We start from the raw sequence: 18,399 nt of genomic DNA on the forward strand, positions 1-18,399 counted from the left end.
GTTCCTTGTGTTAATGCCTATCCTTAACAACACAGAGACACAAACACATCCATATAAAATCTAGTTGATTATGGGGTATAAGATCCTCTATTTTTGTAGCAAACCTCCCCCCACCCCCCAGCTCAGGGTTATGCAAATACTATTTCTTTTTTCTTCTCTTTTTGTTTGTTTTTTTTTTTTTTTAAGGACAGTTTTTCTTCTTTTGCTTAAGTCAGAGACGGAAGGGAGGAAAGAGCAAAGGAAACAAACCGACAGTAAAGGAGAAGGAAAGCTTTCCCTTCTGGTGGTGACCGGTCCTGGCAAGGAACACGGTCCTGTCAGGGGAGCACCTGGGGCCGGCCCCTCCCGCGCACGCGCGCGCCCTCAAATGTTCACATCTCGCACATCGGTGGGCGTGCATGCCAGGTCGGCCTCCTCCTCCTCCTCCTCCTCCGCCGCCGCCTTGGGGTCCAGGCTCTGCTGCTGGGCCTGGCGCAAGCTGGACTCCAGCAGGGCTTCAATCTGCTCCTGGCACGCCCGGAGACAGTCCTGGCCGGAGGGGAGACAGGGGTCCTCAGATGGAGCCTGCCGGCTGGGCCCTCCCCCAAACACCAGCACTTCGTCCATTTTAGGGAAAGCGAGGCTCATCTAAAGCACTGCTTCCCCCAAATCGGGTGAAGGACAATGTGGAGCCACTGCCCAAACCCCAGGACCAACCAGCACGGGCTCCCCGCTTGGCCACCTACTGCCCCCCCCCGCTGGAGAAGCACACACACCTACTTAGGACCAAAGGCCCCACGCAGGCCATCTTCCGGGCACCAGGACACCCTTGGGCTCTCGCCCGGTGTCTCCCTAACTTGCCCTGAGGCCCCCGGGGCCCGAGCCCCCGCTAGAATTCCTCTGCCAGCTTCTGATCCCGGCTCGCTGTTCCCACCGGCCCCGCCGCTGCCCTCAGCGGATTCGGTGCCATTTGATCCAGGCCAGGGAGGCCCCCTGAGCCCTGCTTTTCGGACTTAACCTCTGCCATGTCAGCCCTCGCGGTGAACCCAGCCTTCCGTGATGAATGGCCGTCAAAAGGGTTAGGCTGTGCATGACTGAGAATGAACGCTGGGTGGCCTGGGGGGGGGGGGCGGACCCTTTGTCCCCCTCCGTCCTCGCCCGATTGGCCTGCACCCTGGGAGAACGCACTGGCCTCGCCTGGCGCCCTCCCCGAGGTCTCAATGCCCAAGATGAATCTTGGGAGTCCAGGGGCCTCCCCTGGTCTCACGGGAGCAAAGCTCCCGGCAGCTCGGAGGTGCCGGTGTCAGGTGGCCCGTCCTAACTCCTGGGATGCCACACTGGGCTTCTATTCTAGAACGAGGTAGAGTCTCCAGGCCAGCTTGGAAAACAGACCTGCGCCTTTCCCATAGGAACAGGGAACCATGGGCGCACCTGGGGAAGGTGCCGCTGAGCTCCCAACCACGTGGGGCTGGAAACGGGTGTTCACTGCCTAAAAGGAGTGTATCCAGGCCAGCAAGGCTTCCGAGCGAGTCCCTGGGGCTCGGCCATGTTTGCAGAGCTCTACGTTTTCACATGGAGGGCCTTCCTACCCAACCCCTTCCCTTAGCCAGTTTTACAGATGAGGAAACTGAGGCCCAGAAGGCCTGGTGTGGAACGAAGGACTCCTGAGAGCTTCCCCAACCCCCAGCTCAGCCCCCCAGTCCCACCCCCGAGGCCCGGCGGCGCCCGCCCACCTGCCCACCTGCAGTGGCTCTCGGCAGGCAGCTCTTGGGGGGCGTTGGTGTTCCTGCCCCTGGGCACTCGGGATGGGGGGCTGTGTGGCGGAGGGGTGTAGGAAGGGGCTCCCCACGGCCGCATGGCCCTAACTTCTTCCTCATGGCCACTGAGACCTGCAGCCTTAGCCCGGGAAGAGCCGCGACAACGACCGCGACCGCGACGGCTCTGGGGCAGGGCGGACGCAGCCTGCGGCCCGAGGACACGTGGGGCTCCGGGGCCCAGGCTGTTCTGTGTCTGGGCCCCGCTGCGTTGGTCGCCGGGAAGCCGGACTAGCGGGTCTCAGTCTCTCAGCTGATTTCCCCGCCCCTCAGCTGCGACCCTGGTTCCCATCTGCAGCTCTGTGCCCAGACTGTGGTGTGTCTCCCTTGCCGAGGGTGAGCCACAGGGTGACGCCGGCCAGGACACCCCACCGCTCCGGGAGGCCCAGTAAGCACAGAGACTGAGAGGGGAGCCCCCCGCTCCAGGGACAGCCTGCTCCCAGCAGGGGGAGAAGCAAGAACGTGGTCCGCTCCGGGCAGCCGGCAGCGCTGGGCAGGGGACGGGGAGGGGGCGGGCAGGCTTCTGCCCACAGCCCGGCTTTCCTTCCGCCCACGGCGCCGTGAGGCAGCAGCTGCTAGGGCCTACAGGGCCTCCGGGGCCCTCGAGGGCGGACCACCAGAAGGCAGCCCGAGCCCGAGCTGGACCGGGGTCAGGGCGGTCACTCGCTCCCACTCGGCACGCCAGCGGAGGCTGAGGGCTGACCCGCCCACCTCGCTGGTCTAACCCGGCAAAGGCCACAAACCCCCAGAACTGTGATTTCCATTCTTCCTCTAAGACAAGAAAGGAATCGGGAATCCCACAATGGCGTTTGGAAGAAGGAAGACACAACCGGCCCCGGCTCGGGGCCCCGAAGGCCGCAGCCTCTCAAAGGGGCCGTAAAACATGAGGTTGTCTCCACGGGCCATTGTTGTGTCTGCAGACCTCACAGAAGCCTTTTCAAGCCCCCATTTACGAGCCATCCGCATTGTGGCCCAGACAAAGCCCAACTGGGCCCCAACTCCACATGCCATTAGGGCACGGATCATTGACGGGCCTGCCTTGTGGCCCCTCTTCCTGGACGGCTCCCCGGGAGGGCCGTATGGCTCCCGCCTGCTCCTGGGAGCCCCGGGGGCGCCAGAAGCCCGAGGACCCTCCTGGCCCACCCACAAGTTCTGGGAGATGCTTCTCCTTCCAAAGGAGCCCCGGGAGAGTGGGGTGAGGCTCGCACCCCATGAGCCTGGGCCCTGGTCCCATGCCTCTGAACACGGCACCTGGCCCCTCCCCCACATGGTCGCCCCCATCATCTCTGGGGGCCTTGGCACGAGCCACGGCATTTCCCATCAGTGAATTTGCAGCTTTGGGCCCCCAGGCACTAGAGGTTTCTAGCAGAAGAGAAGGATAGAAGCCAAGCCAGCACGGGGGCGGTGCGCTCAATCACTTACCGCGTCACACTTAATCACTTTGGAAAGGAACCGAGTGAGGCGGTGGTAGGACAGGAAGCTGCTGGAACTCCCCAGGTGCAGGCCTTGCACGGCGGCCACCACACTCCCAGCTGCCACCATGGAGGGCGGGTTGGAGATGAACTTCACGTCTGTGGCAGAGAGGGAGAGAGGCAAGGGGGCCGTGAGCTGGGGACCCTCCACAGGACCTGCGGTCCCGGCAATCCCAAGCACCAGCCCCACATCAGGGCGCGTCCCCGCCGACGGCTGGCCTGGGCTGTGGGTTCTGAGGGCCGCTGAGGAGGTGCTGCGGCTCCCGGCACCACCCGGCCCCGGACAGCAGAAGCCAGGCCTGGGATTCACCTGACTCGAGCTTGTGACGTTCACTTGAAAACAAAAAAGGCAAACTGAGGAAACCGCCATTGGCAGCAACAAACCGCAAAGGCCTCTGGGGAAGGGACGAGGGACATTGCTGTACTTGAGCCTTGGCAGCGTGTTGCTTAGTCACAAAAATTTAAAAAGGTGACAGACTACAAGGGACAAGACGTGCTGCCGGGCCGCAGGGACCGGGGGCAGCCCGTCAGGTCTGCACTCTGGGAGGGGCACACGGGTCTCGCTGTCCCCCAGGGCGGCCCTCCAGGAGTGCGCACGGGACGGCACTCCCCGTCGTGGCATGGGATGCTTACCCCCACTGTATCTTCCTCCTGGGACCAGCGATCACCTGCCAGTCACCAGCACGCCCTCCCCTCTGCCCTGAGGCACAGCTCAGATGGGGGGGGGGACTCCTGCCTTTGTTCCTGGGCTGAGCCCCAGCACCTCCCGCACTTGTCATGAAAAGGTGGGGAAGCGGGAAGGACGTGTAAGTGGCCACATGGGGCCTGTGGGCTGCCATTCTGTGGTACCCAGTGAGGAATTCTTGGTCGGGGAGGTCGCTGATTTCTGCATCTCGATGGCGGGGGGGCACTGATGTGGCACCTTTGTCAGCCCTTTCGTCAGTCCCCTCTTCAGCGCATGGAGGGCCAGGACCAGGCTGGGGGAGCGGAGCGGGAGGGGCCTCGTGGGCCCGGGGCTGCGTCCCCAGTAGCACAGCGGAGGCTACGTCCGGGGAGCAGACCGCAGGCCTGGCCGAAGGAGCGTGGCCAGGCAGGGGGCCGAGGGGAAGGGCAGCCACCCTGGAGGGGTGAGAGAGCCCACTGCCAGGCGCCGTGAAAGAGAAATCCCTCAAGAGGCAGCCACCTCTTTCCCTCTTTAAATGAAAGAGCAGTGCCACCCAGTCTATGAGCCGGGAGCCACGAATGACAAGCTTTTCGTTGAGACACATCAGGGTTGCCGACAGAAACTGCTGCCGTCCCAACAACAGTTTGGCTGGACCTTGGGACTGAGAGGGATGGTGTAGTGGTGGCAGGCTCGCTTCCGAAGCCCGCCTCCCCAAGAAGGGTGTGTGCGCGTGCACGTGTGTGCAGGGCTCACACGTGTAGATGTGTGTGCGCGTGTATGTGCGTGTGCGCGGTGCAGGCTTACACGTGTAGATGACTGTGTGCGCGTGTATGTGCGTGTGCGCGGTGCAGGCTTACACGTGTAGATGAGGAGAAACCCCACTGCATCCCCAAAGCTCCAACACTTGCTTCCACTCTGCCTAGTGCTGAGAGCCTGGGGCCGCGGCTGGAGGAAACACCGGGGCCATCGCTGACCCTCGCTAAGACCTACTCACTAGCTTTGATGATTGGTCAGCTTCCCACCAGCCCTGGTCATTTGCTTACTTAACCCACTGCAGCACCCCGAAAAGCTCCCGTGTACACGGATGTACATACACATTCACAGAAGAGCAAAACCCAACCCTGGTATATGGGGGATGTGTGCACTTGCGTGGGAGACCCAGTTTGAACACCCCCCACCCCGGCACCATCAAGCGGGACCCTTGCTCTGTGGAGGACAAAAATATCTTCCGGGGTTTTTGCTCATACCTCCACCTCACTACCGTCTCTGCCAACCTGTTTCTGAGCTGCCATCACGTCACTCAAAAGTGAGAGGCCCCCTTGTGACCAAGGGTACGCTGAGTCTTAGGTATATTTGAACCGTGCAGGCGAGGATTCGGAGGGCCCTGGGGGTGCGGGTGACCCTCTCCTCCTCCTGTTCCCTGTGGGGCCCTGCCAGCCATCCCCCCACCTTCCCTCCAGGGAGGCCCAGGCCTTTGGGCGCAGGCTGCAGCCTGCAGACGGGGGGTGCTTGCCGGGCCCAGTCTCAGACAGAGGCCCGCCCGGCACTCAGGCACACCGACCCGTGGCAGCTGGGAAGTCAGCGCCGAAGCCCATTTACGGCCTCTGTGCCAGGCCTGCTCCCCGCACTGCCAGGCACTGCACGCCGCTACACACCCCGCTTCTCTGGGGTTCTGGGGGAGGGGGAGCTCCCGACCGCCCCCGCCATCCTGGGGGCGGGAGGGTGTGCAAGAACCGTTCCTTGCATTATCTCCAGGAAACTCTGCTGTTTCTCTGAACCACTTTTAGCTCCATAAAAGGCTGCCTGGAAGTCTCCAGAGGCCTCTGTCTTCCGAGGCGCCCCAGCCAGAGAATGCCTCCCTGCCTGCTTGCCGGGCTGGCCCCTGGAGGCCGCGGGGATGGCCAGTGGGAGGCTCCCTGCCCCGGGGCCAGAGCTGCCAGCCCTCAGATCCATCCAGGCCCACCGTGTCCCCCTACCCCTCTCACTTGGAAGGGATCGGAGGAGAGGGTCATGCCTTGAGCAGGAGGCGGAGGATGGGGGAGCCGGCAGAATCTTTCCGACGCTCGCCTGACCCAGAAATAGCAGCCATCGGAGCACCCCGACATCAGGAGGGTGCCAGGAGATGCCAGACTAGGGGTTCTACCGCTTGTGGGAAGGGAGTGATAGACGCCAACTTCGCCCTTGGATGCCGTGTGGCCCTCCGGTTGCCCACAGTGAGCCCCAAACACACATGACAGCTGAGGCCTGACCAGGGGCCGAGGTGACCCACTGCAGAGCTGGCTGGGATGAGGGCATGGGTCCCCAGGCAGGGTTCTCCACATCTCCTGGGCCCTGCCCATGCGATCGGAGGGAGAGACGAGGAGGTCACGGGGTGTCAGGGTTAGGGCTGGGGGAAATGGGGGGCGACACAGGGCATGTGTATGTGGGTGTCTGCGACGAGGGCTGAAACGCTCGCTGCCCAGGGGCTGGGGCCAGGGCGGTGTCAGGGAGCGGCCTCCAGGGACCATCCAGAGCCCTGCCAGGGGGAGGGAGGGCTGGCCCCCTGCTGCCAACCGCAGCAGCCCAACCCCAGGCTGCTCTGAAGCCCCTCCCAGGACTCAGCTGAGCTGCGCCGGCCTGAGACACCCCTTGGCGGGGCCTCAGGCGGCCAAGCTCCTCTACTGGCCGCCCCCGCACAAGGGCTGCTGCCGGCCGCCCAGAGCACGTGGTGCAGGCACTGCGGGCCGTCGCTCCCCACCCCTGTAGGCGCCCCTGGCAGGTGGCCCAGCCCGGGAGAGGCCAGAAGGGGGCCCCTTGAGGACATGGGGAAGGACTGGTGGGGGGGGCGGAGAGAAGGACCGGAGTGGGGAAGGCAGGCTGGGCAGCCAAGGTAAACCCCTTTCAGCGTGGAGTGGCCACAGCCTGGCGGACCACCCACCCCCATCCCCAAGGTACCGTATGGTGGCCGTGGCCAGCCTCAGCTGCCTGGCCCAGAAAGGGACACCCCCCCCCCCCACCCAGCCCCAGAACTCAGTCCAAGGGAAGAGGAGCACCTCCGAGAGCAGGAGGGGCCTGGGGCCCAGCTCTTCAGACGGGGAAACCGAGGCAAAGGGTAAGATGCTCCTCCACCAGGGGCAAGGGGCACCCATGGAGCCCGGGGTGGGGGACCAGCAGGACCCAGCCGCCCTACCTGTGGCACAGAGGGCGACGAAGGTCTGTGCGTGCTTGCGGATGATCTGTCTGTTCTCTTCCGCCACGGGCATCTTAGAGAGGAAGTGCTCGATGAAATCATGCGGGGTCATCGCGGCCAGGTTCCACTTGAGTTTGTTCACCAGGAACAGCTCCATTTGCTGTGGAAGCGGGGTGAACCAGCATAAAGTGAGGTGAGGGGGGCAGCTCCGGCCCCCCCCACTCGGTGGGACACGGCCCAGAAGAGAAGGGATAGGGCATACTGGGGGTCCAGGAAATGGAAGACAGCATGCCACCCCAAAAGAAGTCCTAAAAGAGGATGCCGTAGAAGAGGCCGAGGGTTGGTTCCCAAGCGGGGACAAAAGAGACCCACACCTGAAAAGCAAACCCTTGTAAGCAGCGCGGGCTGCCCCCGCAGCTGTCGCTAGAGGGCGCGCGCCGCCCACTTTTCGGCCGCGCTAGGGGCGCAGACGGGGTGGGAGTCCGAGCGACAGTGTGTGGTGGGGCGCGCTGGGGATGGGGGGCGGCGGGGGTCCCGCCCGCTCCTCGAGAAGGGCCCCGCCGGTGTGGCCGCCGGTCCTCGGGGCGTGGGGTGTGCCGGCGGCCTGCAGGGGGCCGCCCGTCCTCAGCACCTCCCCCACCCCCGGGGGGTCCTGGGGCTCAAAGGGCGTCGGTGGGCGGTGGGGGTCCCAGGTTACCAGCAGCTCGTCAGGCCGGATGGAGTTGTCAGTGTAGATGCACAGCTTCTCGGCCGTCAGGGGGATGGTCTCCTTCATCTTCGAGGCCACGAACATGCAGGTGGCCCCCAGCAGCTGCAGGCGGCTCTTTTTCACCGGCTCCAGCGACAGGAAGCGGTCCAGGTAGTTCATGGCCAGCGGGAAGACCTCCTCCTCGCACTTCTGCTCCTCGCAGACCTGCCAGGGCACGGGGACCGTGACCGACGCCGCCGGGCCCCTCCGCTGAGACCCCGCGCCCCCCACCCCTGCTCGCGCACGGGCGGCGGGTCCCGAGCGCGCGGCGGGGTCGGGCGTGGGGGGCGGCAGAAGCACCCGCTGCCGCGCCCCCTCCCCCGCATGTCCCCAATGCCCACCCACCCCGAAACTGAAAGGGAAAGTCCCCGGGAGGCTGGCACGGTGGGGGCAGGAGTGGGCACGGCTGGCAGCGTGCGCCGCGCGCGGGCTGCCCGCCCCGGGGACCCCGGCCCGTGTGGGTGCTCCGGGGCCCGCCGGGCCGGGGCTCGCCCCAAATGGGGTGCGGGGCCGCGGGGCGGGCCGCGGGGCTGGGCGCCGCGCTCACAGCGCCTGCGAGACACAAAGGTGGCGTCCCAGGCCGCCGCGCCGCATTTCCCCAGACGTCATCTTTTCAAAAAATATTTAAAAATATAAAAAAAATAACTGGGTACATAAAAAACCCCTGAAAATGACCCTCGGGCGGCCCTTTACCCAGGCCGGGGGTCGAGAGCTCGTTGCAAGCTCTGGGGAGAGCCCCAGGAATTCAAACTCGGGGCACCCCCCTTCCCCCTGGGCGCGGGCGCCGTTTCCCTCTCGCAAGGGCACCACGCCGTACTTTCAAAAATTATTTTAAAATATCTGCGGGCTCCCCGGGCGCCCGCCGAAGGCCTGAAAGTGTGCCCCGGGCCGCCGGCTCGTTCCAGAAAGGTCCCCCAAGCTGAGACCCCTGCAAACCAGGGTCAATCCCCAGCGTCTTGGGGGCCACGCGACCTTGCAGCTCGGCGTGCTCTCCGGCCCAGGCTGGCCGTGCGGGGCGCCCCGGGACTTGCAGCTTGAACAAAGGGGCCCCTCTCCCCGAGCGGGGTCCCCCCCAAGCTGCCCGCGCTCCGTCCCCGCGCCCCTCCCTCCGGTTCCCGGCGGCCGCTCGGCCCCTCGCGGCGGCCCCAGCGCCTCGCCGGCCGCTCCCCGCCCCCACCCTGCCCCCAATTATTAATAAACACTTTTGCTTTGCAATAAAAGAACAAAGATGGCGCATAATACTGGCACGAGCGGCCCTTGCATACGTGTCCATGGATATTAATTTAAAAATCAAATCTATGCCCCCTCCCCCTGGAGCAGGCGGCTCGCGGCAGTGCAGCCGGAGAGGAGGCGCAGCGGGGTTCGGGCGCAGGCGGGGGCCACAAAGGGCGCCCAGGCCGCCGGCCCGCACCCTCGAGCCAACTGGGGTGCCCCTGGCAACTGGCTTTCCCCGAAGGGTCCTCTCCCCGACCGCTCCCCCCCCTACTAACCCCGCCAGGATAGGGAATTTCAAACGACCCCACCCCCACCCCTTTTTCGTTCAAAAAATACCCACAATATCTATATATTTTGAAAATGCGATTCCTAGCAGCACCCCGGCAAACTTCAAAGTTGGGGTGGGAGAGAAGGGAGGGAGACGAGCGGCAAAGAAATGTGGGTTTGGGCAACAAGTTGCAGGAAAAGCCCTAAGAGAGCCGCCCGAAGCCCCGCACCTCCAGCATCCAGGTGGCCACGATCTTCCGCATGGACGGCAGGATCTCCTTCTGCACACACTTGAAGTAGGACACGGAGGGTGCGCAGGTCTCCTCCGCCTTGAGCATGGCCCGCAGCACCCGGTCGTTGAGGAGGTTGGCATCGGGGTACGCCCGGCGGATGGTCTCCACCTCGCAGCATAAGAGTTGGTGTGCCATGGCTGGGGCTCTACTGAGCGGCCTGGGGACGGCGGCGGGTCCCGGGTCGGTGCGCGCTCGGCTCTAGCTCCCGCTACCCCGCGCTCCCTCGAGCTCGTCTGCCCCTCGCCGGAGCGCGCGGACGCTGCTGCTCGCTGCTACTGCGCCGACAGCCCTCTGGAGGCTCCAGGACTTTGCAACTTCCAACAAAACTCCCCTGTAGTCCGTGTGACGTTACTGTTGTTAAGCAGAGATCAAAGCCGGGCAGAGAATGGGAGCGGGCGGGGGGGGGGGGGGGGGGCGGGGGGGCGCGGGGGGAGGGGGCGCGGGCTGCGAGCGCCGGGGAGCGGAGAGGGGCAGAGCCCAAAAGCCATCCCCGAGGCGCCGCGCCTGCCCCGCGGCGGAGTTGTCCCCGAAGCCTGGTTTTCATAGAAATGCAAATCGCCCAAGGCTGCCTTTCTCCCCGCCGGGAAAGAGGGGTGCAGGGGTGTCTGCCCTCCCCGAGTGGGTCCCCCGGGATTTGGGGGGGTGGGTGGAGGTGGCTCTGCAGGGGGGAACAACTGGGGTGGGGGGGGACCGCATTGGGGGGGGACTCTGGGGCTCGGCGACACCCTATATCCGAGCCGGGAGAATGGGCGCATTTCCGAAAACGCCACGAGGGCACCCACGGGCGGAGAGGCGGCCAAGGGACCTCAGCGTCTACATCTTCTTTCATTTTCATTAACACGTGTAAGTTTCAGGAACCACTTAGCACTCGGGGACGCGAAGCAGAGTCCGCGACCCTGGTGGAGGCTTCGTTCCCGCGTCAGGGGGGGTCGTTGCAAATGCCCGAGGGGGTATCCCTAAGCCATAAAGGGATTTCAGCCTAGCATGTGCTCGCTCAAAAAATAAAATAAATAAAATAAATGCCCGAAAATTCCAGCAGCAGCCCAAGATGGTGGCCAGCATTTCCTCCTGCCTGGGGGATCTGCGGGTTGTCTTCCTACCTTGGCCAATACCTCCTTTCAGGGATCCCCAATCCCCCCTCAACCCCCCACGCCCATCCCAGCAATTTAAGAACTAGGAAAACGCCCTGAATGGAAGGCTACAAAATAGTGGTCTCTGTCCTGACTTATTTTTTAATTAAAAAAAATAAATAAATCGCTGGAAATATTAGTCGCTTCTCTTGCCTGTGACAAGACCACCGGAAGCTTCCTATTTGGTTTTTTGGGGGTGTGGACATCTCTGCACCTTTACAATTAGCCCGGGGCTGCATTCGTGAGCCTGTGGGGGGGGGGATGGCAGGGGCTGGCAGAAATTAGAACAATTGTTAAGTTAAAGAAATGGGTGTATTGATCTGCTTTTAAACAAAATCTAGATATATTAGTGGTTATACGAGAGGGAACGCAATGTTATCGCTATCTTAAGAGCCATATAAAAGAATATAAAAAAGTGGGTTTTTAAAAATTTTTGTTCAGATTTAGTCTTTTTGGTGCCTTTTTTTTTTAAAAAAATAAAAGGACATTTTGCCAAATCTTAAGTTTTTTTGAGAAGTTTTCACACTACTTGCTCCCAACTAAGAAAACTGTTCATTTACTTCCCTCTGAATATAGTTTAGTGTCATCAAACCGCCGTATCCCCTAACATTACAGGCTCAGAGAAAACGGATGAAAAAGCCCCCTCCCCTTCGCAAGGGTGCACGCAGTGAGACTAGACACCCCCCCCCCCTCAGGGCTGAATCTTCGCGTTCCCCTCCCCCGCCGGGAATTAGGGTTACTAATATTCCGGGTCCAGGAGGGTAATTACCCCCGGCTCACGCCTCGGAAGCGGTGGGTGGCCCGAGCAGGGAGCGCCCACCGCCTTGTCCCCCTCCCCGGGCACCCACGCTCGCGTCGGCCCCGGGCACGCCGGTGCCTCGCAGTAGCAGCAGCCCGCGCACGAGGGCGGCCCGGCTGCTTTTTCATTCATAAAATCCCAACCGGGCGGCTGCCCCGATGATTTATGGGGCTGCGCGCTATTACCGGGCGGCTGCTGCCCCGCGGGGCGAGGGGTCCGAGCCCCGCGGGCGCCCCGGCCCGGCCCGAGGAGGCCGGCGACGGCGAGGGGCAGCGGGTCATAAAGAGGCTCGCCCACTACGGCAAAACGGGCTCCGGGTCCAGGAGGGAGCTTCCCCCTAACCCAGGAGAAAGACAGAGGAAACTGGAATTAGCATGAGCCAATGGGGGCGCGGCGCTGTTACTAGGCGGACCGGGCAGATCTCAACTAGGAACTTCGTTGATTTCCCCGCTCAGGGACGGGCGCAAAAGTGCAAGCCCGGCCGACGAGCGTGAAGAGCCGTCCAGGAACCCGCGGGGGAGGCGCAGGAATTTGGGGCCTGGCGGGGAGCGCGAGTGGCCCAGCCCCCACCCCGGGGCGCCCAGATACGCGTCCCTGGAGCTATAGAGGGGTCCGCCAGCCCTGGGCCCTTGAGGGCGGCTGCTTCTAGGAGAGCCGAGGACGCGTTTTTATTTTAATTTTTTTCCCCAAAGAGAATAGCAACTCTTAACAACTTTTCTGTTGCAGTTTTAATCTTGCACTGCCTTTTAAAAACCCACCACGAGGCAGGAACTGCGAGTTCTGGGCTCGTTTAAAGTGCTCTGCTATTATTTCTCGGTGACTATTCGGAGACAAAGGGCCAGCGACCCGATAGGGAAGGCACTACGTTGGCTGGAAAAAAAATCCAAAAGTAACTTAAATCACCTTCCCGCTTTCCTTGACGCCCACCCGCCCGCAGGGGAGACTGCGGCGGGCCCGAGCGGATCTCCGGCCCCGAGAGGGCGAATTCCGCGGCAGGCGCGTTTGCCACCGTCCCTGGCTGTGGGAACCTTCATTCAGGCGGGGGAAGGGAGCGCGTTCATTCAGGAACCGGCCCGCCGCGGCGCCGACCCCTGCACGCACTGCGGCTGCGCGCCGCCCAGAGCGGCGCTTTGGGGAGGGGGCGCAGGGCCCGGTGGAGATCTACTTCTGGCATCGACCTCCCGCAGCCGCCCACCCTACACGGGACCGAAGGGGGCGCACCCAGGTGGGGTCACCTGCAGCGGCATATACCTGGCGGCGACTTGAAAGGACTAAACCCTTAAGTCGCTCAGGAAAATGCTTCCGAATGCAGGCCGCGGGGTACCGGGGCAGTGGGGCCCCCCCTTCCCCCACCCTGGTCACCTCCGAAGCTCCTAGAGGTGCACGCGCTGCAGCAGCTCCGCCAGGGCTACACGGTGCGGACTCTTGGCGCTCCAAAGCTGCGGGGAGCGCCGGGACGAACTCTGGATCCGGCACCCACCTAGGACAGCCACACGCTGGGAGCAGGGGCAGCCGCACCTCCCACCGTCCCAAGCCACGGACTTGTTTCCGCCCCTGATCAATTAATTTTTGCCACACACAGACCAACCCCCTCCCCGAGCCCCAGTCGTCGGTCTGGCAGGATGCGGGGACGGGACACTCCTCCCCCAGGTCTGAAGGCCGTGAGCAAGGTGTGCCCGGAGTTAAAAAGCAAACCCCAACAGGTGGTGCGGGGGGGGGGGGGGGGGCCCCCAACGCCCCCGGTTTCCCTAGGGAGAAGGTGCACTCTTAAGGGTGAAAGCATCTTAACTCCTTGAACTTCGTCCCTCAAAAAGCATCGCCTGGTGCCCTGAGCAATATGAAACCCCCAAATTCGCTAGGAATTCCTTGGCCTCTTGACTCAGGCCCCTGGCCCGTCTCTAGCCAAGTGCCGCGGAGTGGGCGCCCAGACTGAGCAGGTAACCACCTCCAACCGAAGCAAAGAGATCGGTCGGGGGGCGGGGGTAATGACCTGGGAGCCCAAGTCCCATCCGCTTCTCCCTTGGCCAAGCTGGGCTGCGGCCTACCCGAGGCGGAGCAGACCCCGCCCCTGGCGAGCGCGCGGAGCACCCCTACGGAGACTCGCGGGGGGGTGGGGGGGGGGGGGGGGGGGGGGGTGGGGGGAGGGGCTCGGTACCCAGCCGGCCGGCTCGCTGGAGCCGGACCTTCTTGGAGGAGGACCAGTGCTAAGACCTGTGGGCTCCCGCAATGTTCTCTGCCCCCCCTCCCGGTGAGGGCTCGACGCCCCCTCATTCGCCTGGAGGATTGGTCACTGGCTCCCCATCCCTGCGCTTTCCCAGAGACCGTGTTCGGGATGTGACCACATCCTCGTGCCTGTTTCTTTGTGCCCTTGGAATGCCCGAGAGCGAAAGCGTTTCCACGCTTCGCTTTGGCCTTGGGGGTGGGTGGAGGGATGGCCGAGGTCTTTATTATGGGGAACCTCCGAGTTCTGGGGCTCCAGACACTTGCCAAGAGGGGAAAAGGAAAGGAAATTCTTTTCCAGGTGCAGGGAGAGGGGTTGCATACCCAACGCCCTACACCCCTGCTCTTGGGTTCCCTGGCCTCGTGCGGTCGGGGCTGGTGGCGGCGGTCACGGGATTGGACCCTTTGGGGAGTTCTGGGCGTGCGGAGTCCGAGGAGCCCGATGGGCCGCGCTCTGTCCCCAAACGCCGCCACGGTGCTTGCGCGGGGCTCGACCTACTCCTGCGAGTCTCGGGAGATCGGGGGGGGGGGCTCCGATTGAGGAGAGATGGGAGGCGAGGGCGCGCGCCGCGGGAACCGGGGCCTTGGCTCCGGAGCAGCGCGGGGCCGCGCTGCGCATTCCGCACATTCCCGCCCGGCCTCGGTTCCGCCGCCACGTGGTTGCTCTGCGCGCCGCGCTTACCGTAAGTCTTGGAGAACGCGCGCACCCGCCGCTCCGGAGCGCGTGCGGACATCCCAGGGTGCGGGACGGGGAGGCATGTATAGATTGTTTTTTTGTTTTTTAAACGCAATAAGGAGAGTTGTCCTGCTGGAGTAATGACATTGATTTGTAAAGGCAGACAGGAAGAGTCTCGGGCCCTGTTGGTTATTTGTAATTGGGTGACTGTCCTTTTGAGGAACAGGAGTGACCATTAGGCATTCCCAGCGGTGACAGAGCTCAGAAGAGGAACTGCAGCTTCTGATCGTTTTCTTCTACTTTTCCTTATTATTCAAAAGCAGTGGGCAGCACAGCCCAATGCCCTGCACAGTTGGGAAGCCCAATTTGGGAAGTGCTTAGCCCATAGGAAAAGACCCAATAAGCTGGCTACAACTATTTTTTTTGGTAAAGTCCTGAAGGGTCTTTTTCTGAAGATTGGTTCAAGATAAAGAGTTGAGCACATTCCGGGATCCTGAGCAGCTGACCTTAACCAACAGGATGCTTGCCTCTACCTCTGGGTCCCACTGGCGCCCACAGGACCCCCGCTAGGCCGAGGTCCCCCAGGCTGGGAAGCGTGGGAGGAATTCCAAAAGCTGTCCAGATATTGCCACCTCTCCCAAACCTTGAGTGGACAGAGGGCTCACCCCGCAATATCCGAAGCAGGGATGGGTGGGAAGGGGGGAGGAAAAGGCTACTGGAAACAGGTTAGTACCAGCGGCCCTCCCCCCTGCCCCGTGAGACATGACCATTTGCTCAGAATCTGGGCTACTGCAGGGTTGGAGAGCAAGCCTCCACTCACGGACGCATCCTCATTCCTCACTTCTCCTGCAAGGTACCCCACCCCCAAGCTCATGGCTGTCATGCATTTAATCTTCAAAACAAACCCCAAGAACACACTTGGTGGGTGGGGAAACTGAGGCATCTTATCCAGGCTCACACTCCTGGCGACTGTGATGTCCTGCTCTCTAAGCCCTTAGGCTGTGCCTCCCTCAGTGTTCATGGACACTGTCAGAACCATTTCAGGGCCCTTTGATGCTGATAAGGATAATAATCTACTTTTTCAAGAATTCCTGCAAAACCAAGCCATTTTTTCAAGATGTCAGGGAGTTTGCAACCATATTTCTGAAACTGCCAAGAGTATCACCTACAGACCTGCCTCTGCCAGGAGCTGTACGGTCTCGGGTGAATCTTTGTCTTCATCTGTAAAATGGGGTATGACTTCACTCTTCCCAAGGCCACGGAGCAGAGTAATTAAGGTAATATGTGTGAAGCAGTTAGCAGGAAGGCCTGGTGTATGTCAAGTCCTGTTCAGCGTATTCATTCATGTATTTGTTCTTGTGCAGAATGAAGTTCCATGTGATGCACCGTGTATGTGGACTTGATTAAGCATTTCAGTTTCTATCCAGAAAGAGGATTTTAAAAAAATGGCTTTCTAGTCTATAAACTTGCTTTTATTTGCTGACTTCTCCTGAGCTGTCTGTGGACATGAGATTTAAATCCTAGAATGCATTTTCAAATTAAAAAAAAAAAAAGTTGAACCACATTAAGCTTCGCTTCTTCCTTCTTACCCTGGAAAAGGAGTAAAAAGGTTTATATATAAAATAAATACACTGGGGCGCCTGCGTGGCTCAGTTGGTTGAGCATCAGAGTCTTGATTTTGGCTCAGGTCATGATCTCAGGGTCGTAAGATCCAGCAGCCCATCGGGGCTCCATGCTGAGCATGGAGTCTGCTTGAGATTCTCTCTCTCCCTCTCCTGCTGCCCCTCCCCTATCCACGCGCATGTGCCCTCTCTCTCCAAAAAAAAAAAAAAAAAGTTAAGCACATTAATTAAGGGCACAAGTATCAATGCAAGGAGGGGGGACAGATATAAAAGTGGGGGGTTTCTTCTGGGTCCAAGAGAGCCGCTACCCTACGGTGCTGCTCAGGTCTTTGGATGCACAGAGCTTGTGCTTGTCTTCCTGCCACATATAAGGAGCCACTCTGTACTCAAGGGCAAGGGGGAAAGGCAGTCCCAAGTGAAACTGGCCAAAGGTGTGGGTCAATGACATGGCTGGAAGAGAGGCACAAGTCTCAGGAAGCCATGAACCTGACCGTGGGAGCCCGTGGCCAGGGCACAGCCTGGCCTCCAGGTCTTGCTGCAGTGAGGGGAAGGTGGGGAGGGTGGGGAAGGCCGGCTTAAATGTTTAGCTGTGGTTGGAGCCTCGTGGGGAGAGAGGGCTCTGGGACCCGCCAGCCTGAAGGTGGAGTCTCTACCCGCGAGGTACTGGTGGGGCAGGGGGCCTGACTCATGGGGGCACCTGGGCCTCCACATGACTTGGGAGCCCATAGGGAGACCTGGAGAGGCTGAGAGCCTGAAGGACAGGCTCCTAAGCCCTTGGGGGGTAAGCATCGCGATTAGGACCCCGAGCTGAGTCCTAAGTAAAGAACTCGGTATTATATCCAGCCCTGATGGCCACAGAAGATTTACCAATACCAGAGAGAAGGGGTGAAGCGGAGTGGGCCAGCCGAGTGCTCACCCTCCACCTGGAGCCTGAACCCCTCCTCGGGCCTGATGAGACCCTGTGACAAAGGACCACGTGTGGGGGCGGGGCTTAAAATGACAGATATTTGTTCTGTTACAGTCTGTAGGTCAGAGTCCAAAATCGAGATGTAGGACTGTGCTCCCTCCGGAGGCGCTAGGGGGAGGATCCTCCCTGGCTCCTCCAGCTTCTGGGGGCCCTGGGCTTCCCTGGGCTGGTGGACGCACCCCTCCAACCCCTGCCTCTGTCTTCATGTGGCAGCTCCCCTCTGTGTTCTCTCTTCTTCTGACTCTTAAAAGGACACTTGCTATTGGGTTTAGGGCCCACATGGATAACCCAAGATGATTTCATCTCAAGATCCTTCACTTGATTACATCTGCAAGGACCTTTTTTTCTAAATAAGATCAAATTCACAGGCTCTGGTGGTTAGGAGGTGGACACAGCTTTTTGGAGGACACTGTTCAGCCCCCTAGGGCTAGGGAGAGGGAGAAACTTGGGATGTGCTTTGTAGCAGCTTAGAACAGGCAATCAAATTCCTGTGTTTGGTCTGAGTCAGACCTTATTAGCTGTTTAGGGGCAAGGAGACAGGCCCCAAACACGACTGAGTTATGGTCTCTGTCCTCCAGGGCTTCCCGTGGACACCTGAGAAATAATGCATGGAAAGCTGCTTTTACATGGGAATTCATGGCCAAATTGGCAGGTGCCTTCTGCAAGGTACTCTCATCCTTGTCTTGCTCACTGCTCGCCGGAGGTAGACAGGTGGAAGTCCCGAGCAGTCCGATTGCCATTAGCTTTCTGACGGGGGTGAAGAGAAAGGCTTCACCCAAGAATGAGGAAGCGTAGAGAATGAACAGGCGAAGAGGGAGGAGAGAATGTTCTAGATGTTTGGACAGCACAAGAGAAAACCCTGAAGGGAGACAGTGCAGGGTCTACACTTCCCTCAGTAGCGAAGAGTCTGAACTCTCCCAGGGTTTCAACTAGCTCGAAAGCAAAGTGGCTTTGCTTCACTAGCCCTTCCGATCCCAGCTCCTCCATGGCCCATGCACGTGACCTCCCCCTCTCTGAGCCTCCGTTCCCTCACCTGTAAAAGGCACATAATGATAGTGCAGACCTCGCAGGGTCTCCAGAGATTAAACAAATCGGGGGAGCTAAATCCGGCGGGTGCCGCCGTCATTAGCAAAGACCCACCCTGAATCCTGCACCCCGAGGACTTGAGTGGGGTGAGGCACACCACCTTTGTTAGGTCCCAAGCAACTCGCCTTCCCATTTATTTTAAAAACCAAAGGCTTCTATAAGCAGGGTTGATATTCTTCCAGCCAAAGGGGAAACTATATGTGAGGTTTTCCTTTCATTGCCCCGTCCTGGGCGAGGGTCTTTTTCCTCTGTTCCTCTGTGCTTTTGGAGTTGTCGAA

At 60.9% G+C, this 18,399-nt stretch overlaps 1 protein-coding gene across 1 annotated transcript; it reads right to left on the minus strand.

Annotated features, from left to right (window-relative positions):
* Positions 1-12: 12 nt before the first annotated feature.
* CCND1 (cyclin D1) lies at positions 13-9,936 on the minus strand. Its single transcript, XM_025878501.2, has 5 exons — positions 9,559-9,936; positions 7,796-8,011; positions 7,099-7,258; positions 3,216-3,364; positions 13-528 (listed from the first exon to the last, which is right to left on the minus strand). Exons 1-5 carry the CDS (start codon positions 9,754-9,756, stop codon positions 364-366), a joined length of 888 nt encoding a protein of 295 aa, XP_025734286.1. The 5' UTR covers positions 9,757-9,936; the 3' UTR covers positions 13-363.
* Between the last annotated feature and the right edge of the window lie 8,463 nt (positions 9,937-18,399).

Source organism: Callorhinus ursinus, unplaced genomic scaffold (genome assembly GCF_003265705.2).
Source record: "Callorhinus ursinus isolate GAN/ISIS: 27379988/994484 unplaced genomic scaffold, GSC_fseal_2.0 scaffold51, whole genome shotgun sequence".
NCBI lineage: Eukaryota > Metazoa > Chordata > Mammalia > Carnivora > Otariidae > Callorhinus > Callorhinus ursinus.

Bases quoted from the DNA above. Each gene is read 5' to 3' on its own strand.
- CCND1 (XM_025878501.2), bottom strand. From the start codon at position 9,756: ATGGCACACCAACTCTTATGCTGCGAGGTGGAGACCATCCGCCGGGCG. The intron at 7,259-7,795 runs GTAACCTGGGAC...CCGCTTCCACAG, and splicing joins TCCGGCCTGACGAGCTGCTG to CAAATGGAGCTGTTCCTGGT. The intron at 3,365-7,098 runs GTAGGGCGGCTG...TCTCTGCCACAG, and splicing joins CGTCGCCCTCTGTGCCACAG to ACGTGAAGTTCATCTCCAAC.